Source organism: Vollenhovia emeryi, unplaced genomic scaffold, assembly GCF_000949405.1.
Source record: "Vollenhovia emeryi isolate VEMERY1.0 unplaced genomic scaffold, V.emery_V1.0 DF939127.1, whole genome shotgun sequence".
Classification (NCBI taxonomy): domain Eukaryota; kingdom Metazoa; phylum Arthropoda; class Insecta; order Hymenoptera; family Formicidae; genus Vollenhovia; species Vollenhovia emeryi.
Genome location: NW_011967239.1, coordinates 2933355 through 2960886, shown reverse-complemented (window position 1 = coordinate 2960886; position 27532 = coordinate 2933355). Strand labels below are relative to the sequence as shown.

Sequence of the window (27532 nt, the reverse complement as noted above, 5' to 3'; positions counted from 1 at the left end):
GTGAGTCGGTGCTCCAAATTGAACTACAAGATTGCTGCTGCTGCTGCTGCTGCTGCTGCTACTGCCGCTGCTGCTGCCGCTGCTGCTGCCGATGCTGCTGCTGCTGCTGCTGCTGCTGGCTCACCGTCGCTCAAGACGGAGTGGTGCTATATATGCGAAGCCGAGTTTCGCGAAGTGCCCGTATTGGCCCTTGCATGCAGTACATATTTCATTCCGGGCTACTGCGATCGTGTTGAATACCGACAAGCGCGTGGACCTCATATCGAGATTTCATTTCTCGTTCTCCTTTTCTCGCGCATCTTCTCCACTTTGTATCTCCTTATGTCCCGGTGCACGATCCAGCGGTCCCCGACGCAGTACCCGCGTGACAAGTTGAAGAATTAATGCTTTTAAATTAATAATAGAGTGGTCTGTACTAGGATAGGATCCTAATATGAATAGCAGGATTTCTGTTAAACTAGTGGCCACCGTCGGTTGATTCCACCATGAAATTTATTGCCCTTGGAGCGAGATCTGTTTAGTGGAAAATTCAGCGTTAGATCGTGTAATCGTTGCGAAAAAAAAGATTTGTAATTAAATTTGCACGGGAAAACCGGCTAAGGCAAAAATCACTAAAATTAAGGTGTTACCGTATAAACAGTGGGGGCATCTACATCGTTTTGCGTTGCAACATTCACTAAGTTTGCTGCACAAAACGCATATCGTTGTCTCCACTACTCATCGCACCCATGTAGACAGCCACAAATATTATTATTTATTGGGGTTGTGCCAACCCTAGTTAGACACGTGGCAACCCTATCGCACTGAAAAAAATGTCTGGTTGAATATGGCCGAACCAGATAATTCCTGTAGGATTTACCAGAATTCCTGTAGGATTTACCAGAATTCCTGTAGAATTTACCAGAATTCCTGTAGGATTTACCAGAATTCCTGTAATCCTACAGAAATTCTGGTAAATCCTACAGGAATTCTGGTAAATCCTACAGGAATTATCTGGTTCGGCCATATTCAACCAGAAATTTTTTTCAGTGCGGTCATTCGGTACCTCGGATTTGTTAAAATCTTCATTTAGGCCCAGTTTTACAGTGGTTAGTTAGCTTAACTAGTAGTAATGCCGACCACTGACACAAAATTCGGTAATCTATTTACAACCCGGGCCTTAATTTGCATTCGAGAATACGCATAGCGGCTGCGTGTGGGCCTCGTATGTTAGTAACCACCGAATTTTGCACACGATAATTTTGCATCCCTCCGTGTGGGCATTGAAAGCCCCGCTATCTCATATTGGGAACCTGTCTCGCAACAGAAGACTTTCCTCTATTTTCTCCTTTCCGACGTCGAAGCATTTGCAAAAGATACGTTGACGATCGTCACGCTGCTGCGAGGTCTAGCGATTGCCGGGAGGTCGGGTACCGCTGCGTTTGTCACTCGCGAAATTAATGCGGGGAATATATGCGATCGCAGTACTTAATTGTCGCGATAAGGGGCAGAGAGTGAGCGGTGCAAGTTGAACGGTGCGCCCGTGTTGTTAGATATGTATCTAGATAGAAAATATATTACGGGATGACCCGCGGGGTGAAATAACGCTATATTATGCTGTGCTCAAGTGCGTTGGTGCGACGGGCTTTTGCTGGCTGTGCGGCGGCGGCTGCTGCTGCTTCGTCACTTTGCGCGTATCATCTCGTAAAAAGGACTCTAGAGCTGCGTTTATCCGAACGATGCCGTTGCTCGTTTATCCGGATGGCGAATTGTTCCGCGTGTCTCTCGTGAATATCCCCGGCTGGCGCTCGCACGCGCTCGCTCGATACGTTTTCGGGAAAAAAATATTCCGCGCGCAACTATCTCGAATTTAATGAACGAATTTCGTGTAGGATATCATCGAAAAACATTTTCTCTGATTCTTTTGTGAAAAAAGACTCGGCGCGCAACGCCAAATGCCGAAATATTGAAACGGAAAAAAATTATTGGGGATATACAACTCGACTCGAAATATTTTCAAGCGCGATACGTGGATTATATTCGCGAGAGTATTACCTAGAGTGTATTACCCAGGAGAGCTCTGTCAGATATTGAAAGTGCCGGTCGAGTGGCTGTAAGCGGCAGAAAAGTCGTACGGGAAAATAAGTTGCAAAAGACATTTTAGGTAGACCCAAATTGCATAAAGCTCTGCCACGTTGCCTGTAATTTCGAAAATTTTCATTCATTTAATCTAATAAACCAAATAACAATTGGTATGTTTGCATATAATTATCAAATTCTATGGCGTTGTAGTCTAGAAAATTTAAATTTACATTTACTACGTGACAAAATTAAACAATGATTATTATGCATACATATAATGTATATTGTATAGTAATAATTAATGTGCATATAATCATGAATAAAATTGAATTACTAAAACAACAACTTTGCTCTCGTTCCATCCATCACAATTATTAATTATTCCTCAAGCCTTTCGGACCAGTTTGCTACTCGAACACTTTCGAATTAGACAAACCCGAGGAGTAAACCGCTGACCAAAATCATGTACGTCTGCCCAAAAAATGTCTAGTGATGCCCAGTAATGTCGCAAATCTGTACACCACAATACCCTCAGCGGTTAATCCCTCGGATAAATCTCTCACGTATTTTCCCCTAGGACAGTCCTTCCCTGGTACCACTTAATTGGACCGTACAAAAGCGATTAATTACATCGCGATTATAATCACGTCGCGCACAAACTGTATTGGCGAAGTGCAAGTGGCGGGAGCCCGCGGGAGTGGACTCGGTGCAACCTTTACTGTCACCATCAGCTGCACGTTGCTTATGATAACGTAATTGCGATAGGCCCGCGTCGAACGGCGTGTCGCGATTCGCGGGACGAATATTACTCGGCAAATTAAAAGCGTATTACTTCGCGGGACGGTCAGAAGTTCGCATAAATCCCGAAGCGCGAGCCCGATATCCGTCGACGGCCTCATCGCGGTACCCGGATATCCGGTTCGTCTGCAAAATCCGAGAGCAGCCCTAGCGAGTGACTCTCAAGTCTAGTCTACAATGTGTTTCTTTGCGATTACACGGAGGGAATTTCCTTTTAAAATTTACCCTGACAATCATGTGATCGTGGGACAACGTGGCGTTTTGAAGAACTTGAAAGTTTTTCGAAATGTTACCGTACATTTTACTAGTAAAATAAAATTACATTTTGCTAGTAAAGTAAAATAAAATTCTTGGAAATGCCATGTTGTTCCATGACTACACGATTTTCAGGATAAATTTTAAGAGAAAATTCTCTCCGTGTAGAAACATTCTATTTTATATAAGAAAATGAAAACGTTTGAAAAATTTGTCGACAACGAACGATTGTACGATGTATAATGTACAATTTATCAACTCGCACAAATTTTTTAATGTATTTATCGGCTACAAAATAGAATGTTTCTACTCTCTAAAAGTCAATCGCTGAAAACAGTTATAAGTATAGCACTGAATAATGCAGTGCTACTCCGAGAAAAATTCCCATCGGAAAAACCAATTAGTGTTTCCGATGGTTAATTTTGGTACCGATGATTAAATTATGGATACATCCGATAAAATGCAGTTACCGATGAAACTTGATTGAAAAACCGATCACATATTTCATCGGATACGCAATTTAATCGGATATATCCGTTTGTTATTATCCAATTAAATTTAATCGGACATTTTTCTCAGCGATACACTTATAACTGTGAATCAGTGAATATGTTCATTGTGTTCAGTGATAATCCACCGATTGACTTTTAGAAGCAAAGAGCCACACTGTAGATCAGACTTTACTTCATGCTATCTTTCGACCGACGGCTGCGATGGCGGCTGGTGCTGCTGCTGCGGCGGCTGCGGCTGCGCTTACGTGACGACGATGCGGCAGCCGCGGGTGAATAGAATCGGAGAGCGACTCGACGTTATAATCTCGCAAACTTGTCGGTTTCCGTTTCGTAAATCCGTGGCCGGAAACTCGGTCTCGCCTCCCGTCGCGGCAATTTATCTGAATCGCGCGATTGCCAGCTGCCCAGGCAGTAGACTAAGACACTATGGGCAGGCAGTCGGCAGTAGACAAAGCCACTATGGTCAGACGTGATCATCGTGGACCAAAGGGTCTCGAGTATTTTCTTGCGGTAAAAGTACTATCGCTTAACAGCGCGCAATGCTAACAGGAATATTTGATTAAAAGAGCCCAAGATTCTACGGCTTCGATAAGCCTTTATCTCACCCTCGAAACTGGTTCACCCGTCGCCGCTGTACCGTCGCAAGGACAATGGTGCGCTGCCAGGTGCAAGACAGTGAGAGAGAAAAAGAGAGAGAGAAAAACGAAAACACACAGACTCGGTGCAGTTTTCCGCGCAGTGCAGTCTCTTTACTTTACCACGAACGATCAACTCGGCCGTCCAGAGGACCTCGGCCACGGAATTGCGCGCCAGGCAAGTATAGTTGCCGGTGTGCGCGGCGGTGACGCGCTCGATAACTATGGCGCTGGAATGGGCGTCAATGTTGGTTACGCGCAGCCCAGGTGGTGTCAGCGAGTGCTGTCGGAGATCGTTAATGGCTGCGGCGGCGGCGGCGGCGGCGGCGGCCGCCGTGCCGGAGGCGGAAATCGGCTCGCCATCCTTCGACCAGATGATCGTGAACGGCGGATCGCCCTTCTCGACCATGCAGGTCACCTGGGCCCGCAGACCCTCCGACAGGTCCTTCTTAAAGCTAAAGGGAGCTATCGTGGGCGGAACTGCACAAAAAAAGAGAGAGAAACAGATGATTGCGTGTGCGAACGTGAACGAGTTCATCCGGAGAGTCGCTCCCGTTGCCGCTGCTCGTAGCTTCGTCGCGCGCCTTGGTCCCGGACGTCGTCACCTAGATTCCTGGGAGATCCTAGCTTAATCTCATTTAGAATCGGCGTGTCGCGTCTCGAGATTGATCCGCGTGACACGACGCGGAGGAGCACGTCGGGCAAAACACACGCCGCTGAGATTAGTTGTAGTTTGACTCGTCGAGGCCAGTTTCACGGGTCGGTTAACAACGGCGGTTCCGTGGTCGCGAGAAGTCGGTCTGGGCGCCGGAATTGAACGGGTCCCGGCTTTCTTCCGTCCCGTTACACAGTTGTTAAGTAAAGCGAGAGACGTTAATTCGACAATTATCGTTAATAATGTCCTATATTACGGGGCGAAAGATATTGCGCCAAGGGTAGTCGCCGATATTGGCGGCGCTCGACTTACATGACTCCGTCATTATGAGCCGAATTAGGTATTGATCGTTAGGCAGACCTCGGGAGTGACGTTTAATTATCCTCCCGATGGAAACGCCGTGTCGTATTTGTTGTGTGGTCGCGTAAGTGTATTTGTACTGGAATGAAAATAATATTGAATTAAGGGCGGAGAGACGAAATTAAAATAACGCGGCAAGAAATATTGCATTATTCCATCAATGTCGAACGAGACGGAAAGATACGCGCCGGCTCTCGACTCGCGCAGTTAATATTAATAACATCAAGAATTATTTGACGCCGGTACATGGCTAACAATAACTAAGCTTTTAATCGACCATAACTGGCAACGTGTTTTTAACACAGGAAATTTATTACGAAAAATATTACCTCAGCCGGGGTTTCAATCTGGACCTCCCTACGCTCTACTCTGGGAAAAGAAGTTTGCAACCCATTTTGGGGCCCACAATTGGTAATCGAATTATTTGGATATCAGCATGTGAAGCCTAACCACAATTACTTATAAAGCGATATTTTTAATTTCTCTTCGTTTTTTATATAAAGTCGTGAACCCCCCGCTTTGTTTTTACGCGTACTGTAATCGCGTGGAAGAATTTTGTAATTTCATAAAGCCAAATTCAAATTGCTCACGATTAAAAAATTGAAAATTTCAAATACCAATATCTTTTTCATTAGACTTCTGACCCGAGTGTTTCAAGTATAAAAACGTTCTGCTATGCGGTCCGCAACTTATCCTGGTATTATTTTAGGCGTAAAAACTAATAAAAAGATTCAGCAGCGCAAAAACTATATTCGAATGTGTCGGTAAAACAGACGACTTTAGCATCCTCTTAACATTTCGGTTAGTGCCTCTTAAGTGAAAATTATCTTTGCGTTGCTGAATATCGACAGAACTAATTGAGAGAATTGATTAGTATTATTTCAAAATGTTGTGAAGGCTCCCCAAAAAGAAAATATGTAGAAAGGAGAAGTACCAATGTGAGCCACAAAATGAACGGAACTCGGTTCGTTCTTTACAGAAATTCTTTTGCTGTATTGTGAGAACCGAGTTCCGTTCATTTTGTGGCTCACGTTGGGCACTTCTCCTTTCTACATACTGATTAGTATTATTTAAAAATCTTGGCTATAGATAGAATAAATTTCCAAATTTTATTCTACCACAGCTGGCCACATTTGTTAATTTATTAAAGTCGAAAATAGACGCGTAGACAACATCTTTATACTGTTATCGCGACAAATATTATCATATGCCTCGGTGATCGAATTGGTGTGACGCCCGCCTAGAGTGTGGGGTGGCCCAGGCTCAAACCCTGGCTGAGGTAATATTTTTCGCAATAAATTTTCTGTGTTAAAAACGCGCTGCCAGTTATGGTCGATTGAAAGCTTCATTAATATTAATAACGCTCGTTCGCGCCGAACGAGTGTTTTGAATTGATACCCCGTTCGTTAATTTCACCCGTGAGTTCCCCGTAAATAATCCTCGCTCGTTCCACCTGCCGCGTCTCCTTATTAACCATTATCCGCGCGAATCGAGAACAATTCGCGATATCTTCGCCGCATCGCCGACGACGAAAGGGTTACGACCCGTGATGGCGGCGTAAACTACGTTTCCGAGTTCGCATGGGACGGGGGTATGTGTGTCTCTCGAGTGCTTCGACGCTCGCGTACACCGCGAGATACGCACGAACGGCGAAAACAATCAAGCGGGGTGAAAGGGGGATGCCTTATAGCGCCCGGTTGTCGACTTTTCGACGAGGGGCTGCAGGGGAATAGGAGGCAGGGGTACGTCGCGACGAGCGTAATGCCGTGGAACGACAATAATAACTTGCCTCGTTGCACCGCGCGCGATACATACACGTATTGCACGTGTGCGGTGAGCGGGGGAACACGAGAGCCCCGGGGGTATTAGAACAGAACGCGGGCGGTTGTTTGAGAATAATTGAGGAACCGCGTGGGTAGAGGGAACCAGATAGCACAGCGTAACGTGAGTAATGCCCAAAGAGGTCTGTCGCGCGTATATACGCGGCGATACATACGTATATAAATGCTCATATACGTGTATAAGGGATGGGGAGGGTTGGACGTGGCATGGAGAACGGGCGAGGTAACAAAGAAGCCTCTCTTGCCGGAGACGCCGCGTTGATAAATTCCGTCGCATAGTTTCGGCAAGTAGGAGAGGAGACGCGACAGTTCTCCCCCTCGTCCGGGATAATTTGGCGGTCGACGGTCCTTAATTGGCGCCCGACGTTATCGATAGCGAATACGTGACGTTAACTTGCGCGGAGGCGCCTGGGTCCCCCCCTTCGGGTTAAAATAACGAATGTGCGAGACGAGAACTCGTTAGAGTCAAGATCTCTCACGCACGATTGTGGGGGCGATTTAAAAGGGGCGTCTATTGGAGGACATTTCGATTTCGAGTCTTCTACGGTCGTCTGGCGTTCCAAGCTTGAGCAAAACTCGATCGCGAGGCAGCGTGGAGGATACAAATATAGAATTACTCCGAGAAAACCAATTTCTGGCGGCCACACGCGTGCGGATTAATTCCATCTCGTCATATACGTGGGCTAGGGCGGAATAAGTAAACGCGCACGGTGGAAAACGCGAAGGAAGGTGCGATCTGTCCTCCCGTTTGTTCCCCGCTCGTCAACGAGACGCCGTAATCACCCTTAGGCGTTCGTACGCTCACTCGCCCGTCGTCTCGCTCGCAGCGATTCGCTCGTCGAAAGAAGAGGCGCTTTTAATGCACGCGCCACCCTCGTCCTCGATGGGGAAATGTAAACGCGCGAGTAGCTAGGGGAACGGCCTCGTCTGTTGACGAGGGATTGTAATACACAACGCGCATCGACGTGCACGTACGCGGTCTCTTCCCTCTTTCAATTCCTCCGCTGATAAATATCTCGCTTTTATTTTCGTGCTGCCACCATAGTGAAACGACGGCTCGATGTAATCGCGGAGGAACCCACGGCGTAATCATCGGCGAAGCTTCTCGCTTCCTCGCTTTAGATCATGGTATCCGATCGTATCCCGTTGTTCCGCGCCGGGGAAAAGAGAGCCGTTGGGTCATTTGGATGAGTCGAGGGAAGCCTGCACGAGAATATCCGCTTTTCCACTTTGCCATCGAAGACGCAATGGTTATTTTTCCATCGGATTTCGCTTTCGCGCTTTGTATGCGAGACTGACCGCGCGATCAAGTGGTCCCGCTTGGCGCGGGAGTCGCGCGCGTCGATTAATAGCAATCATCGCCCTTTCCCTCCATTTCTCCCGCTATACGATCGCGGTACATCGCCGACGGGCCGCCAATGGGAACGCGCTGCATATCCGCCAAGTACGGGAAGAGGGCTTTTAGCGGAATAAACTCGGAGAAAAAGAACCGAGCGCACCGCATCCGGTAAGGCGGTAAAAGCTGCGCTGTTGCTCCGAGATTCGTTCGAAAAATCAGGATAAATCTCTCGATACTTCGGGAAGAACTTCTTCAAACTGTGCGTACGTAAAATGTCTTCTAGCCCAACGGGAGTCGATCGAATGTAAGATTATTTAATTTTTACATTCAAACGGTTCAACAACTGTCCTGCAAGTACAAATCGAGGCGTAAGGAAAAGTTTGTACTTCCGGACAAGACGAATTAAAAAGAATCCAGTTTGCCGTGTGATGCGGGATCGCTTCGAATGTTTCTTTTCACAGGAGAGGACAGACTTGTTGTGAGGGAGGGAGCAAAGAGGGTTTCCGGCATGGCGTCTGACGGTGTGGCCGGTTTCTGCGTACCATGGACCAGGAGGGACGCCGTGCGGGACGTTTTGGCGGCATCGTTGCTCGCCACGCAAGTATAGTTGCCGTTATGCGCGGTCGTCGCGCTCGCGATCCTCAACGCGAGATCGAAGTCGCCGATCTGATGCGTGTTGGCATCCCGCAGCTTCAACGGCCTGCCGTCCTTCAGCCAGGTGATCTTCAGGGGTGAATCGCCCTCGCTGACCACGCAGGTCACGTGCACCCGCGCGCCCGCCTGGATATTGTCGGGAAAGCTAAACGCATCGATTTTAGGCGGTACTGCAAATTACAGGAAGCACGAGAGTTTATATCACATAGCGACGACGTGCGATCGTAGTCGTAGTCGTCGTCGTCGTCGTGTCGTCGTCGTCGTCGTCGCGCCGCACCGGCAGAGTCGAGAGAAGAAGGAGTCTTCTTGGTGAATGTCTTTTAAGGCCGAATCAGACTAGCAATCGCCGATCCGGATCGGATTGGCGATTAACGATTGTCCTCCAGCCAATGAGAGCAAAGCAGCCAGCGATTTTATCGACTTTCATTGGCCAGAAGACAGTCGCCAATCGCCAATCCAATCCGAGTCGACTATAGACAAACATAGTAATATTAAACCGAGCATGAGACCTGAAGCCAGACCTGAAGCACAAGTAGAAAAGGATAGAAAGTAGGTGCCGTCCACCTTTCTCTCTCTAATGAGAAGAATAAAAAGAGGAAGGTTGACGTGGCACCTACTTTCTATCCTTTTCTACCTAACCTTCATTGCTTAAAAGAGAATATGCTCGGTCTAGTATTACTATGTCTATGGAGTCGACTATATCTAGTCTGATTCGGCCTTTACCCCAAGAGTAAATCAACGGACAATCGTTTACGTAATGTTTCGATACAGCGAAAAAGAATACTATTTCAATTGTTATAAAATATTGAATTACTTCCAAGTTGCAGCACCGATTTCATCCAATTTCGAAACCGCTTTATACCCGTAATACAATTTCCTGAACGGTGCCGAAGGAAATGATACAGAATTTTTTATATTTATATTTATACTGTATTTGTAACGTTATATGAAAAAATAGCTGTACCAGTTAGCGGAAATATTCAATGTACATATGTACACTGCATTGTTTGCGATTCGATATCCTCTCGACTCAGAAGATTCGGACTGGTGGCACATGGGGAGTTTCAACATTGCGCGATCTAATTTTCTCGAAAAACGTCGCGAGCACATTTTACATATCCTACCTGCTTTGCTCGACTGTGATTGCTGCGTAAAAGTCATGCATCTGAAATCGTTATTAATCCAAGAGAAGATTTGAAGGTAACATCGACTAAATTGTATTATCTACTTTCTCAAACGCCGAGTGTCGTTAGAAAAACCGTTTCAATACTAAATGTAAGCGTTATTTAAGGGTGGAGAAACAACAGCATCCCTAATTAATTGATAACGAATTTTACACGTACGGTGATGAAATTAGGACACTTGTTTTAACGAGTTTAGAAACGCGCATTTGGATTCAGGTTTACGTTTCAAAACATTTTCTCTGAGGACAATTTTACTCAAGAAATAGATCGAAAATGCTCAAAATGGTCTCGAAAAGGCCATCGAGTAAAATATTCCTCGGAGAAGAAGATTTTGGAACGTAATTCTGAATCTAAATGCACGCTCCTAAACTCATTAAAAAAAAGTGTCGCAACCATTCTGTCCATAACTGTACAGTTATTGCCACGTAGATTATAGAAAAAAATGTCTAGCCATTGCGAAGAGAAAGAGACCTCCATCTTTTCAATTTAATAAACTTCCATAAACATTTTAATGTCATAATATCATTTGTACGAGTAATATACATGTATCACTTAATAGACACTTTCGAGACTCAATATGTAATTCAAGAGCTTATGGGATTTCTATCAGTTAGAAATGACAACTGCTTTGGCAATAAAGTTTCATATAATTGAGGGGTTTAAAAGATTTCAATAATTTTGAAGCAACATCTGCTTCTATATTTAATGTATCAGTATGGCAATAAATCTGTACTTTATGGGCATTAAGAATATAAACGTATGGAAGTTCTTTACGAAATAATTTATCTCTCGAAATATTCCAGTACTTGGAAAGAGAAATCTCACAGCCGAATGGAGAGGTACGAGCGTCTCTCGCGGCAGAAATAAGGCGACGGGGGGGGATTTCTTTTTAAATCACAGAAAGTTCACCGCACTTTCTATCATGCACGAGGCGGGGAGTCCCGTTCGATCTCGCAAAATAAAACATGTGCTTGTAGTTCTTCCATCTACTCTTTCTCCGACTATATTATACCCGCGGGAACGCGCTATATTATACGCGTGAAGCGCTACAAATTTTCGTTCCTACGGCGATTCTCCGCGGCATTGAGCCGGCACGACATGTATCGAGAGGAAAATTGTCATTCGCTTCGATACGCGAGATAAAAATCCACAAAACGTCCGCGATTCCGGGCACGGCTATCAATTTGAAATTCCCCTACGAAAAGAGACACATCGATCACATTTCATATCGATACGATATTCTTTTACTAGCCGTTTGCTATTCTAAACTCCGCGATAACTCGTTCAGAACGGCGCGACGTTTATATTCCTCGCTGAATGAAGTATCGTTATTGCACGTTTTATTACGATTCCCATAATCGCTACGGAATACTTTCCGAGTCGAAACGCGACCGGCGTAGTGGCCAACAGAAAACGCGGGTTGACTCGCGTTTAAAGGCGCATTTAAATACGCGAGCGACGTGACGCGTATCGATTTGACATGCGATTTCTTCCGATAAGTCGGCTCGACGTTTCCCGGCGCTTCATCGTGAAAGCACTTGGTCGCGATTACGGCCACGACGATTGACTTCGCCGCGGATAGGGTCGCGGAAAATCGTCGTCGCACCCACAGAAAAAGTTTCCAATGCTATTACACTTTAATGTATCATAAAATATGATCGATATAACGCCAATCCTATTTTATTATAGAGAAAGGAATATTTTAATCTTAAATGAAAAATTCTAAAATCTAGAACAAACTTAGTATGTATCGTCTTTTGTCGAATATCGTGGTACCAATTTCGCGCGTTGTAAGATGGAGGGAAAATTTATTCTAAACGTAAGAATATAGAAACTTACATTTACATAAGTCACTCTTGTCTCAATATAGTAAGTCAATCTTGTTTAATTCGAGATAGGAGAATAAGAATTATTGATTTTACTTTGATATTGTCTTATTTTTATACTAAATGAGGCTGTAAAAAATATAAATGCGTCAAGAATATTTTTTATCTCGGTAACAGAAATCCTTTCTGAGAGTGCGAACGACGACCGGGATCGACTGCACGCGCACACTTTTGCGGGACACTGTTGTTCCAGTTTGAACGGATAAAATCTCCATGCGTAGGAAAGGAAAGGGGGAGAAAGGGAATAGGCGCGTATGCAGGACCGATATGACTTTACCTTTGACTTCTATGTGAATAGTCTGCGAATCGGAGCGACCTTGCTTGTTCTTCGCGGTGCACGTGTACGCGCCGCGATCGGTGCTGCTGTCGACCCGATGGAGCACCAGCGTGCCGTTCGCGGACACCTCCTGACGTCGGCTGGTCGGTAAGATTTGACCATCTATGAGGAGAAAGTGCACCGCGTGTCACACTTTGACGACTCCTTTCGAGTCGGATGGAAAGAGACAGTAAGTACCCATGTACAATAGATGATTTAAACCCTAAGCCTTAAGAAATTCACTAATTACAGTATTCTACTCGTACTTGACCGCCATTGGTCAATTTCTTAAGGCTTAGGGCATAAATCATCTATTAACTAATTTTGCAATGGAATGCCTTAAGAAATTCACTAATTACAGTATTCTCGTACTTGACCGCCATTGGTCAATTTCTTAAGGCTTAAGGCATAAATCATCTATTGACTAATTTTGCAATGGAATGCATTCTTTTAATCCACTTTTAGCCCCACAATCGATGTAATCAATGTTGCATTGGTAGCTTATAGTTTGTCGAAAAATTACACGTTGCGATATTCAGCAACAAAACTTACGCATTCGAATGAAATGGCAAACTCAAAAATGTTTTTCTTCGCTTTGCCTCTGGTCAAGCGTGATTTGTAATCGAAAGTCGCGCGGTTCATGGAAGTGCGATATTTGAGTTTAAATTATGCATTTGCTTTCCATTGCGCGCCGCACGACCCGCGCGACCGTGGCATTGTGGAAATGCGGTTTTCCACTGATTTTGCACCACATTGGCGACGTCACGGCGGCGCAGTCGAGTGTTCAATACGCTTCCATAGTCGGCAACCGACTTCGAAATTGTTGCCAGAGTGAAGTTGCCTTGGTGTATTCTAGAAAGCGGATCATGAACACAAAAGTAACAGTACGTACAACATGCAATGGTCTTGTTTGCTACACAAATGTATATGTTAAAAGATCGTGAATATAATAAAAATGTATATCTAAACTAAAACAGATGTACAATATAAAAATCATATATTCAATATATAAAATGCAATATTCAATATATAAAATATCAGAGTTGGGAAAGTGATACTTTATAAAAGTATTTAGTTACAGTTACAGTTTCTTCGCTAAAAATGTAACTAGTTACAGTTACAAGTTACCAATTCTGACAAGTAACGCGTTACAGTTACAGTTACTTAAAAAGTAACGAATCGTTACTCTGCAGTTACTTTCTTGCAATGAAAATAAAAATATCAAATCTGCATTTGAATTGTAAAGCGTCGATAAAGGCGTTTATGCGTAAACGCAAGGCCTGATGCAATCTGTGGAGGTTTAAAGAATATATAAAGTAACTATTAATGTAACTATTAAATTAGTTGCTAGTTATCGAAAAAATGTAACTGAGTTAAGTTACCGTTACAGATGAAGAGAAAGTAACGAAGTTAAGTAAGAGTCACCAAAAAAAAGTAACTGCAACCGTAACTTCGTAACAAGTACCGAGTTACTTCCCAACCCTGTAAAATATACAACATACCTAATCATAATTTACAAAATTACAAAAAATACACAATACTAAGAATATACAATTATAAAAATATACAATCCATAGAAGAATTAACAGCTTGACGACTTTCTATGGGATATTTGCGATACACATATGTAAAAGTAAAATGCAATAGGACAAAAGGTTACATACCCGCGTTATTGCACGAAAATAACATAAAATATAATATAAAATATTAATTCTACAAATGGAAGTAAAAATCAGAGATACTAAAGATAGCTCCTTTTATGCAGCCACCAGACATTTTCGTAGATGCTTAAAAAGCACAGTGCCACGGTGCTTAATGGACCAAATGGCCGTAGGTGGTCGCGCGTGGTCGCTATCGGGCGTCGTCGCGACGTCGACGGGAAAAGGAAAGTTGGCGGAACGATCGTTTGAAACTTCCTCGAAGTCGAGTTCATCATTACGAGAAGGTACGCTCGAAGTTCGCCGCGGGCGAAACGGCCGCGATCTCAGTCGAAATAAAAGGATTTTCCACGCCTTCTCTCGGTATTAAGCGTCAGCTCGCTTTAGCCAAGGGACGCGAGAAGCTGGAGAAAAAAGCTTGCCTCGCCTCGCGCCGCTCGTCTTTCGGAGGAAAGATCCCTCCACGAAGGTGGAGGGAAATTTCCTCAAGGAAGTGCGACCTTTCATCGGTCAAAGATGCGGTCGTTTATTTATGCGTTCCTCGTAGCATCCCAAGTATTTTAATCTTCGCGAGCGCATTTAATTCCACCACCCACAGCCGTGGCGTTTGATGGGACGAATAAGAGGCGCGGCACGTAGAAGTCGGTGGACTTCATTAAAGCGGAAAAAGCGAGTCGGTTCCGCTCGCGATCAACCCGCGCGATGAGGCCGAGAGACTTCGACGATTGTTGCTCGCGTGACTACGAAAATGTCTGTTCTCTCTGCATGCAAAATTGAGGCAAATATTAGAATGACTGAACAACACTGGAGGGATAATCAGGGTATTTAAAAAAACATAATTCTACGTTTTGAAATTGCGAAGATATTTTAGCTGGACGCAACCGACTTTGGTCGAATCGTTGCAATATTTTATATTGACGTTTGCATAATGCAATGCATAATATAAAATATGTAAGTATGTCAGCATACAGATCGGAAAGTGACGAAAAATGCCGATATGCTATACTGAATTTACCACAATGTTAAGACGACAAATGTTTAATATAAAAAAAATTGGATAATTTGATATCGCAATGACTGCAGCAGCTTGCTAAAAATCCGCGGTTTGGAAATACGAGCAATGAAATAGTAAAGCAAAAATATCAGAATAAAAATTCCGCCGCACTAGATTTAAAATTGATACATAGAATGATATATAGTGATTGTATTAACTCAGATGCTTTTAGATGTAGACTTAACAAGGACAAGAATCGAGTTATGCTAAAAAAATATACTATTAGTTTAAAAAAACTACACCTTGTGAATGCATCGGTTAGTTAAACAATTAAACAAATATTGTTTAAATAGATAAGAAATTATACTAAATGTGAAAAATTTTCTCCTATTATTTTCTTCCATTCAGACTTATTGTTAGAAGGTAACACAATATAAAACCCAATTTACAAATAAAGGCAATAAGAATAAAAAAAAAGAAGGAAAGATTTATTCAGGAAACTAAACCGAATATAACAACGCGATTAAGGGGATGCTGGAGTGGTTTGATTTACCGACAGAGTCGCATACAGTTTTTGGAGGTTTGTAAATCTTACCTCAAGGAACGTAACCTCAATATGTCATTATAGATACAAACGAAAATAATTATGTAGCATTTATGTACAAACTAATACCAGACCCAAGTGTAGAATGCATAGTTGAACATTTTCATATAAAAAACATTGAGGTTTGAAGTCTAATTCGTATCGCATTATGTATTACAAATATTGCAATACATAATGCGATACGAATTAGACTTCAAACCTCAATGTTTTTTATATGAAAATGTTCAACTATGCATTCTACACTTGGGTCTGGTATTAGTTTGTACATAAATGCAAATAATAAGATTTACAAACGCAAAAACGGTATCCGACTCTGTCGGTAAATCAAACCACTCCAGCATCCCCTTAAAGGACAAATGAGTTTCGAACGTTTCGAACCACGATATGTCCACACGAAAAATGCCGATATGCTATACTGAATTTACCACAATGTTAAGACGACAAATGTTTAATATAAAAAAAAATTGGATAATTTGATATCGCAATGACTGCAGCAGCTTGCTAAAAATCCGCGGTTTGGAAATACGAGCAATGAAATAGTAAAGCAACAATATCAGAATAAAAATTCCGCCGCACTAGATTTAAAATTGATACATAGAATGATATATAGTGATTGTATTAACTCAGATGCTTTTAGATGTAGACTTAACGAGGACAAAAATCGAGTTATGCTAAAAAAATATACTATTAGTTTAAGCATTACACCTTGTGAATGCATCGGTTAGTTAAACAATTAAACAAATATTGTTTAAATAAATAAGAAATTATACTAAATGTGAAAAATTTTCTTCTATTATTTTCTTCCATTCAGACTTATTGTTAGAAGGTAATACAATATAAAACCCAATTTACAAATAAAGGCAATAAGAATAAAAAAAAGAAGGAAAGATGTATTCAGGAAACTAAACCGAATATAACGCGATTAAGGGGATGCTGGAGTGGTTTGATTTACCGACAGAGTCGCATACAGTTTTTGGAGGTTTGTAAATCTTACCTCAAGGAACGTAACCTCAATATGTCATTATAGATACAAACGAAAATAATTATGTAGCATTTATGTACAAACTAATACCAGACCCAAGTGTAGAATGCATAGTTGAACATTTTCATATAAAAAACATTGAGGTTTGAAGTCTAATTCGTATCGCATTATGTATTGCAATATTTGTAATACATAATGCGATACGAATTAGACTTCAAACCTCAATGTTTTTTATATGAAAATGTTCAACTATGCATTCTACACTTGGGTCTGGTATTAGTTTGTACATAAATGCAAATAATAAGATTTACAAACGCAAAAACGGTATCCGACTCTGTCGGTAAATCAAACCACTCCAGCATCCCCTTAAAGGACAAATGAGTTTCGAACGTTTCGAACCACGATATGTCCACAATTTAATCGGAAAACTTAATCGGAACACTGATTGGTTTATCCGATGAAAATTTTTCTCAGTGTACGGGACATCTACGACACACTATGACACACTATGACACACTACGATACACCTTCTTTATCAGCCAAAAGATGTGTTAGTAATAATATAAAATAACATAGGTCGGATTCAATCGCACAACGGCGAACCTTTCTCCCAGGTGATGCTGGCGATCGGGAAGCCTGCGACGGGACACTTGATGACAGTCGTCTCGCCGGCCACGGCGGCGTAGTTTCCCATCACTCGCACATGAGGCAGCCCGTAAATATTGAGCCGTGCAGCGTGATGCGCCTTCGCGACGCGGTTCACCGCCGAACACCTGTACTCGCCGCCGTCCTCCACCCGCACGGCGGTTATGTTCACGTGTGATATCACGTCGCCGTGCACCGTCACGTACTGGCCAATCATGAATCTGCGAGAAAATCGGTTTCCCTATTTGCCTATCTGTATGTAAAGCATCGACACCTATTCTCCGCCAGCGAGACAACCGACCCTGTTCACGCGAAAACCCAAGCTCGTGTCGGCGGTCCGCGCAAGATTCTTTTGTCGGTCGCTAAATTACACGTTGAAGGAATTTACAGAAATAGCGAAACTTTTTAGATCCCTTTTGCCGTCTGTTAAATTAAACTTCTGGGGGGGAATTTTTAGAAATAACCAAATCTTTTTATATCTCTTTTGTCGTTCGCTAAATTAAACGTCTGGGAAGAATTTTAAAGAATAAATACGTTTTGTTCTCTAGATTTCTTCTATAACGAAATAGATTTTACATTTAAAGAAACGCGATTTGTTTGAAGACACAATGAGAAATTAAAACGTTCGTTTTCACAATAAATGATTCTTTACACTCGTCATTAATCGATAAATTAATTTTTATTAAGTGATACCTGTCACGGCTTGATTTCCAAGATTCTTTTACCAACCGCACGGGATCCATTTCTTACGCTGGTCCCACGTTACGAGGAAATACTCTTCTCTCACAACGATCCCCTTTTTTCAACAAGATTATTCTTATCGCGACCCGCCGCCGGCGATAATAATTCGCCGGCGAACCGCGGAAACGCGAAATTATCTCCTCCCCGGCCGCCAGTTATCCTCGACTTATGCGAACGCCCGTTAAATCCATCGCTCGAAATCCGGTCGGCTTTTAAAAACGTCCAGACTGAACAGCGTGATTGGTAATTTTCCTCTCAATTGGTTCAGAGAATCGAAGCCCGCGGGGGCCTATCGAGGCTCTCCCACGGGATCCGCCTCCGCCGGATAGAAGCCCCACTTCCACAACGATTTCCCGACGCGATCTCGCGTAATACCCCGGGGTTAATAACCGCGAATAATCTCCCCGCGCACGTACATCGTCCGTCGATTTTTGGTACCGTAAACCTCCGTCCGAGAGGACGGAAGAAAGGAAGTAAAGAGCAGCGCGGATCGAGTTTCGGGATACCGCGCGGGATACCCTGTATTCCCCGCCTTCCGTTTGCAAGAGGAAAACTGCTTCTCCTACCTGTCGTTTTGCGGAAGAGGAAACCCGTCCAATGTCCAGGAGAAGTGCGGCGTAGGGTTGCCCATCGCGATGCACTTGAGCGACACCGAGGGACCCGGCTGCATCGTCTGCTCGATGAATTTGTACAGAAGTTGGGGCGCAGCGTCTAGAAATTCGCGGTTGTCGTAGAAAAATAATTTACTCGTGGAATAAAAGCCGTCGCCAAAGAAGCGTAGGCGAAATTATGAAATATTTTCTCAAGACTCGATTACTGAACTACGAGAAAAAAAAAGATTCAAGCTCTGGTTTTAGGACAAGCTGAATTTCTTATTTCATTACGATTATAACTTGGAATGAATATCAAATTGACTCTCGAGAAATTATTTCGCATCCTAGGAATAGTTTCAGCTAAGTCTCTCACCAGAGACGCGACTATAAATACGGACCTAAATGCTTTTCGAGAACAATTTAATTACAGTCTCAATTATCTAATGTTCGGACTTGAGATCGCGATAATTTTAAATATCGTTAAATTAATCCTTGCTTTAATAAAATGATTTATTTTCATGCTGATTGTTATTAATTGTTGTCGTTATAAAGAGTAATATTACTTTGTTCAAAAATCATTTAGCAAGTTCCAAACTCTTACTCGATAAACTGGCATTTCGGCTTAATAAATTAAAGAGTGAATTTATGAATTTTGCCCATTAGTGCTTTTCAAAATGTTATTAGTTAATCTAGTTCCATGCGTTGTCGTGAAATATATTTCACATTTTGCAATTACATTCAATAATCATATTTAATCATCGCGCTTTATATGTATTGACAGAATTTTGAAGGTAACTATCAATATTTGCGAAAATAACTGAAGAGATTGCGATTTTCCGATAGCAGAAAGAGTGTTTACTTTCGTTCGCTGGATTGCGTAACAATATTACCACAAGTAAACCACATTCGTTGCGCAACCAGTTGCAGCTGTAGGAATTTTGAAATTGCGGCGCGCCCTGCGTATAGCAGTGTGTCTAAATCTACTCAATTCGCGCGTAACTCGCACAAACTGCGGGAAATATTCACGGGAAAAATCTCCGTGCGATAGTCGGGATTTTCTTCAAATTGTCGTCGCGTGGAATAAGAAAAAAGAGAGAGAATTTCTCAAACCACTACTCTCGTCCAAACAAACTCGTGTCTCTAGATAAATGCGACACCGAGATAAATAAGAAAAATTGTATACTTTCACGGGGTACAAAATTATTTTTAGTCATACAAAATAGTACAAAATACTAAATAATCTATGAGGTTGCATTCGATTTCGTTGATTTGCTCTTGGTAGCTTAAGAGAGCTAAATCGATTGTGTAACATAATGAAATTATTTTTGCAAATACAACTAGAAGAAAATATATAAAAATAATTTCATTATGTTACACAATCGATTTAGTTCTCTTAAGCTACCAGGAGCAAATCAACGAAATCGAATGCAACCTCATAGAATATTTAGTATTTTGTACTATTTTGTATGACTAAAAATAATTTCGTACCCCGTGAAAGTATACAAGTGTCGTACACCGCAAAGTCTTGCTGGAAAACTTTTAACTTTTTTTTTGGACGAATGCGTGAGAAGTGCGCGCTCATACTTTCACAAAATCTCTTCCTCATCGAGGACTATACATAGAAAAATCACCGCTTAAATCGGCGAGGGGTACCGCGTGTCCTCCCCTTGTAAATTTAATTTGGTTCTGCCAGCTTAAGAGAGCTATCGATTTCATCTCAAACCCAAACCATTCCAGTTCGATTACTTTCATATCGGGGATCGCGATTTTATAGTAAACACCGACGGATCTTTCAGGCTATCGCGACTCAGCGGTAGCCGCCTGGAGTTAACTATCGCGGAGAATGCGAGTTAGCTTCCGCCGGAATGTCGTAGTCCCGCCTGATTCAGGTGCACCCAGCGCTGCGCGTACGCGCATCCACGCAGCACACGGGGAGACAACGCGGAGGCCCGCCTGCGGCGGTCATCGCCGTGGAAATGGCCCTGGGTCGCCGCAAGGCAGCGGCGGGCACGAGGGGAGGGTATTATGCACGCAACATTTACATGACAACCCCAACGGTGCGCGCGGGCGGAACTATCGATCTGCGGTTTGACGCCTGAACTCGAGTGCCGCCCGGTGAATTAACCCCAAATTATAGAGCCGACAATAACCCCGAGCGCGCTGGGCGGCGTGGCCGGGTCGAGTTGATTCGAGGCGGCTGTTTGCCTCACGGCGTAAATCAGGATACCCTCCCGGCCTGTTCGCAACGCGTGCCACGCCCGTGGCGTTCCTTTGCCCGTGAATTTGTTGGTCAGTTGTTGGTCAACGATCAGCCCAACCGACTTGTACTTTCACTGGTAACCGCCGTCCATCCCCGATAGCCGGCCGGCAAATCGAATTCGCGGATCGATTCTTTGAGATAAGAATTCAGTTTTTCATTTTATTCTTGGTAGTTTCGAAAACCTACGACACGTGGACAAAATGGACTTGCTAACACTAATAGCCACCACAGTAATGAAAACAATTGAATCGTGTATTGCTGAAATACCCTAAGTCACTTTTCGACACCTTTGAGTTTTGACGCACACATTACAATTTAGGTCACCTTGCATCGTTTAGTGCTGAAACACCTCAAGTTCCTATACTCCATAGTGTTGTTTGTGTATTTTAAATATGAAAATTCCGTACGGCTGTCACTACGTTTACTTACATGCCTTTTTTAGAAGTGGAAAAATAGATACATGTTACTCTCGGTGGTTCTAGTGAAATTCCCAAACGGGACGAACGCAAGCTGATACAATATTTTGGAAGAGGCAACGTCGTCACAGGTGTCACGGCTCAATTTCTCCACGTGATAGTTTGACACGTCTTTCTATTCTGACTCCATTAATGTATGAACATACAGTAGCGTGAAACGACACAAAGTTAAGTACACATAATTAATGCACGTAATGATGATTACTGCCCTTCATGACGCAATTCCGGACCTTATTCCATCAAGCGAAGACCTACGCGACCTACTTCCGGAAAGCTCTTCATTTTCGCTCGTTTATAACTCGAGAACTGTTAGAGAGCCCTGACATTTTCATTAAGGGCTAATCAACTTCAAACTGGTCAAAGAACCTATCATTGAAATTAAGCTCAGTGCCGAAGCGCTGCATCATTGCCGGCGCTTCCATTTTTCTCGGTGCAACAGCAACACGCTCCTCGTACCTCCGCGCTGTCGATACGCGCGAAACGTTTCCATTAGTTTCGGCGGGTTGTACGTACGTCGATCGCGCGTATCGTTTTCATGCGCGGCAGATTGGTATAATCCTTGACAGATTTGCAGCGACGAGTACGGCCCGACAACGTTCGACATCGTTCGCGCGACTTTGTCGCGAGCGATTACTCCAGGCCGGGCTATTACACGCCCCGGGCTTTGTGTCATTAATGCGTGCAAACAACGCGTGCTGCGTGCAATTCATTGAGACCGATGATTCCGATGCGCCCCTCGTTATTTACCCCGACTGCGCCGATTCGATGGCGCGCCGTCAACAAAGTGGAAGTTTGCCAGAATCGGGACTGGAAAATAATTTAACGCTCCGCGTGGCCGGCCTGGCTTCGTATTTAATATCGCGTTATCGCAAAATTCACGAGCGCGTAAAGAGCGGCGAAAGTATCATTAAAATATCGCCGATAACGTGGCGTCAGCCGCCCGTGACAGTCAATTGGAAATAAAATTAAAAAAGTACCGTTAGCTGTGTTTCTAAAATTTGTTACACCCGTGAAAGAAACTAATTATAGCACCAGTAACTAATAAAAGACTTTCAACGACAATTTTTACTGACAAAATTACGATTAAAATGACGCAGGTGAGAAATCGGTTTCATTTAAACCTGTACGCAACAACAAAATATGTATTACCCGTCGTGTAATTGCAGATAAATGTCGATTCGGAGATTGTTAAGGAATATACGTATTCCACAGATATGTATAATGCGATACTCCGTTTCTCTAATCGAGTAAGACACAAGAAATCGCTATATATATAATCCAGGATTAGTCAACCCCCCGGCTCTATCGGTGCGAAACTTAACCCGGTACCCTATTACATCAACGTCGCTTAGTACTAACCGCGATTTAAAGCCGCCCTCCGCCGTTTGCACCAGCCGCCCGCGATCCAGAAAGAGACGGAAAATCGTTAAGTGGAATTAATTAACCCAGATTGTCGACGCGCCGCAACGCGGCGCGGGAAAGCGCCTTGGGGCACAACTACGATTCTTCATTATTATTATTAGTTTCTTTTAAGAGACGCTAAAAGCGCACCGCCAAGTTCCCGACCTTTTACGGGCTGGCCCGCTCACCCCGCGCGATTTTACCCTTAATCGAATGGTGCAGCGGTTGGTACCGATTAAGGCGCGGGAGGCGATAAAGTGATGGAGTGGGTTCGATTCTAGTAGTCGATACGAAATTTCAGTTAAGCATTCCACCAAAGCTGGAAAAATGCCAGCCACCTATCCTCGCCTTGCGATTTAAAAAGATCACTTGTCTCGGATAGTTAAAATATATTTAAAATAATATGTATATTATGTGTGTTATATATCACATAAAATATTGTATTTATATATCATATACTCATATACATACAAGGGTGGGTTTTGAGCCTCAACATGAAGATTACTTGTCGTCGCCACTTTAGTACTGCGACTGTACATGCTTTCAAGGGTACCTTCGAAATTTTCCTTGTAATAGCTAATTTAAAAAAATAATGTTCTAGACTCGAGTGAACCTGAAATCTTTCTCAGTTAAATTATTTTTGCATTTTGCCTCTTGCTTTGAAAGCGCGAAGCAGACTAACGTCGATCTACAATGTGTACAGAGACTAAAACTACAACTGCAACAACAACAACACAATTTTTAATTTATGTAAACGCAGGGCGCGTTGTTCGATTTCGCGCAAGATCGATCATCAGAAATTACACTCGCGGCGGGAGGAACATCCGCTCTACGAGGCGATGCTGATCCGGTTACGATTCTCATTTGGCTCGCGCTCAAAAGTGCCTATTTCGTCGCGAATCAGCAGTTTTCCGCGTTTTACCGATCCGTTCCATTGCGATTCCTTTGTCCGCTCGAACGAAAATCGTGAAAATACCGGGGGTTCCTTGTCTTTCGCGTTACGTATTTTTCCAACTCTCCCTAAGTTCTATGGCGGTTTACGATCATTACGGAACTGCGCCTCTTTGATTCCCTCCTTTTGTTACGTAAGAGGATTACTGGGCCGTCCAATTATTCCGCGTCGCGACGACGACAGTGATGACGATGACACGTTGCGCTGGCAAATCGTATTAAACGTGCTCGTAAATTGCTCAAAAAGACATACGGCAACGGCGATGGATCACCGAACGTTTCGCGACTCGAGTAAATGCGTATGAATGGATACCTTCAAATATAAATATATCGCGCGAGAGTCGCGAATTACCCCGCAAATTCATATATCGCGTCTGAAATAAATTATTTTCATTCTTTTTGCGAGAAAAGGGAAAAAAGTCGAAAAATACCGAGTGTGCTGTCGCTGCCGCTGGCGATTTAAAGCACGATCTCGTCGTTTCATCGCGCCGCGTCCCACTTTTCGAATGCCGCCGGCAGCTTTTTCACCGAGATATCGTTTAATTGCGATAAAAACGATCAGTGGAATTTTCATATGTTCCATTTCCGAAAAGGGCGAGATATTTCGGGAATGTCGTCCTCGGCAATTTTTATTCTATACGCAACGCTCGAACTCGTTAAACGAAAAGAAGTTGGATGGACTGCTCGTTAACGCGTATCCTCTTTTGTGTTTTAAAGAAAGTCGCGAAAAAATTGAAAAAAAAACTTTAATATATGATTTTTCCTCGAAACTGGTCGATTACGCGTGAGATGTCCCACTGTATAAAAGATTTACAATTCATTCAAGAAGTTTTGACGTTTGCCTTCAACTTTTCTTACCTCCCTTTCATTCAGAATCTGAGAAGTGTAAATAAAGAATTCCGGAGGCAAGCAAAGATAAAGTTTTCGAAACTCGCGGAGTCGGGCCATTATATTTTTAAATACGCTACAAATTCTTGATTTCCACGATTGCTCCGAATACCCCGTCGAATACCCGCGTTTTATATCAGCCGAGTGTCTCCATTTATAATCCGTTTAATCCAAACGAGACGAGGACGGCGGGAACTAATGTGAGGGTCCGAGAGCTCGCATTCATTCTCACTCGCTCCGTGTGCGCGGGCATCTTAAGACGGTCGAGAAAGCGACAGCGGTCGTTTAAGGTAATGGATTATGTCGCGCGAAAACGCCGGCCCCCGTCGTCTCAACCGTTTTAAAGCCGACAATGGCGACGACGACGACGACGACAACAACGGAATATTCGTCCAGTCGCCATTCGTCGCCGCTCGCGCGCGCTGAGAAACGAAGACGCGTGCGATACTTGCTCCTCTTCTTTTCATCCTCTCCCTCTGTCTCTCCCTCTTTCTCTCTTTCTCTTTCTCTCCGGTCGACCAACCCCCTGACTAAGACAAATGGCACGTATTTATTTCGCGGCACGCCGGCTAGTGGATTTCTCCTTTCTCCATTATGCATCGCCCTCGTTAAGCATTTCTCCGCTTTTTCTTTCCCTTTCATCCCCCTTTTTGTTCGCCAGACCGCGTTTCGCCGTTCACCCCCGTCGATCTCTCGCCAAGATCGGGTTTTCCCAACTGCTTGCGCCCTTATTTTCCTTCGTCGATCCACGCGCGAATAATACCGGCGCAACACGTCGGCTCGCGAGAACGTTTGAACCTTCGGAACAATCGACTCGCAGTGGCGATTGCATCTATTGAACAAGAACTTGGCTAGCAACGGAAACGGAGAAGGAAACGATACACAATCCCCAAGAATCCCCGCAACCAAATCTACTTTTGGGATACGGAAAATCTTGAACTAGGGCGACAATTTTGCGATTTGATCCGTGAGATTTTCTTGAAAAATAATATTTCCTTTTCGCAACCATGAGCTTAACTGGCATACAAAAGTAAAAGAAATATTCACGCAAATTACAATAAATTAATAATCTACCTTTCAGCGGCAGCTACAATAACTGCGACTTTGGCGTAACTGTTATCCAAATAATTCGACTATTAATTGTGGGCCCCAAGATGGGTTGCTAGCTGTCTTTTTTCCCCCCCAGAGTACTCCTCATCGTATTCGCGATGTAATTGTAATAATAATAGCGCGGTGCGCTCTGAATGAACGTCGCCCGTAATTAAAAATACGCTGCCGTTTAGTAGCATAATAAGACGGCTTCCGGGCAACGTATTTATGTATTCAATGGAACTATACTTTATAAAGCGGCCGGTAAAAGCTGCAAAAGGTCGCAAAAAGAGCAAGAGAGAGGAGACAAAACTTTGGCAATAGAGTCTCCCAACGTTGGTTAATGGTGTACCGTTAATAGCCTTAATTTAGCCTTATTATTTCCTGCAGGGAACTTTCATAAAACTTCACCAAAGTTGCGCGATAGCTCGCTCGCATTCGCGCTAATCCATCCCGACTCTTCATGCAGTATTTTAAATATATACCCGCTATAACATTGCTCCTACATTATCTTGAAAATCTCCTGGCTTCTTTGTTTCAAACAGCAAGCAAAGATTAGAGGAAGATTATTAAAAGTTTAAACAATTGAATTGCACCAGTGTACACAATCAGAGCATCTTAATTAGCAAGGATTAATTGACTTAAGCGCGCGTATTCAAAGCCCAAGTACCCGATACGTTTTAGTTTACAAGTTAAAAATCGTATCTTGCGACTGACGCCAAGTTAATTTACCGTTTATTAACCGCGATTCGCGTTCTCTTTGGTGTATTCGACGTGAAACCAATGAAGGATTACGGTGATTTTTAATGCTATAGGAGTATAGGATAATGCGCGTGGAAAACGCGGATAAACCAGGCGAGTTTTACCTCCCAGACGTAATTCGGCTGTGGCCTGCACCATCTCGTAGTCATTTTTGGCGAAGCACTGGTACATTCCTTTGTCGTCTCTGACGATAGAAGATATACGCAACGTCGAGCCGTCGTTACCCGTGACTTTACTCCTACCCGATGATCCCTCCCGCACAGGAAGACCGTCCTTCGCCCACGAGATCACCGGATGTGGCTGACCGGTGACGGAGCACTGAAATTCCGCGTCCTTGCCCAGGTCCACGGTCACCTAGAATCCACGAGAAACATATGCATATTAATACCGTGCGACATACAATGCGACGAAATGTAATACAATATTTGACCGTAATCTGCGGTACTACAGAAATATGATATTCGGAATGTAATATAATATTTACGAGTTAAAGTTCGTTATACGTATTGTGTGTACGTATTATACGTACGTATTTCGCGTATGTGTATGTTAAACGTACTGATGACATTGTAAATTAAATTTAAATGAACGTTAAGTCATAATTCATTGTACCAATTTGCGATTGGCAAAGTTTAATTTACGAAAATGCAATTCGCGAAGCCTGCGGAAGAAACGTAATATTCAGTCCTCTGAATTCCCCGCGGCAGGATGAAAGAAGTTTTAATCATCAAATTATTCGCTCCTCGTGCAATTAAAAAATTAGCGCGAATGCAATCTCAACGCGCGTCTCCGGTACATCGAATACGTGCCGATGAGGAGAACGCGAGGACACAGTCGTATATTGAATTAGAAATTGGACGAACGCGCTCGTACAATTAACCCAAGTGGCCCGATGGAATTTCCAATCTCGCATTCGGAAAGCTAATTTAATCACGCGCCCTTTGACCGTCGCGCTCATCTCCTTTAAAAGTATATCAACGTAATTGAGATGC

At 43.3% G+C, this 27532-nt stretch overlaps 1 protein-coding gene across 5 annotated transcripts in view; it reads right to left on the bottom strand.

Moving 5' to 3' along the window:
• The window catches only part of LOC105568877 (Down syndrome cell adhesion molecule-like protein Dscam2), a 179948-nt gene that overhangs the window by 19047 nt on the left and 133369 nt on the right, over positions 1-27532 (bottom strand). For all 5 annotated transcript variants that reach the window (XM_012024883.1, XM_012024885.1, XM_012024886.1 and 2 more), the window contains exons 7-11: positions 26645-26894; positions 18687-18831; positions 17338-17600; positions 12458-12619; positions 8999-9280 (exon numbers count right to left, since the gene is read on the bottom strand). In XM_012024883.1, coding sequence (XP_011880273.1) covers positions 8999-9280; positions 12458-12619; positions 17338-17600; positions 18687-18831; positions 26645-26894 — 1102 coding nt within the window. The remainder of the gene's footprint in view (positions 1-8998; positions 9281-12457; positions 12620-17337; positions 17601-18686; positions 18832-26644; positions 26895-27532) is intronic.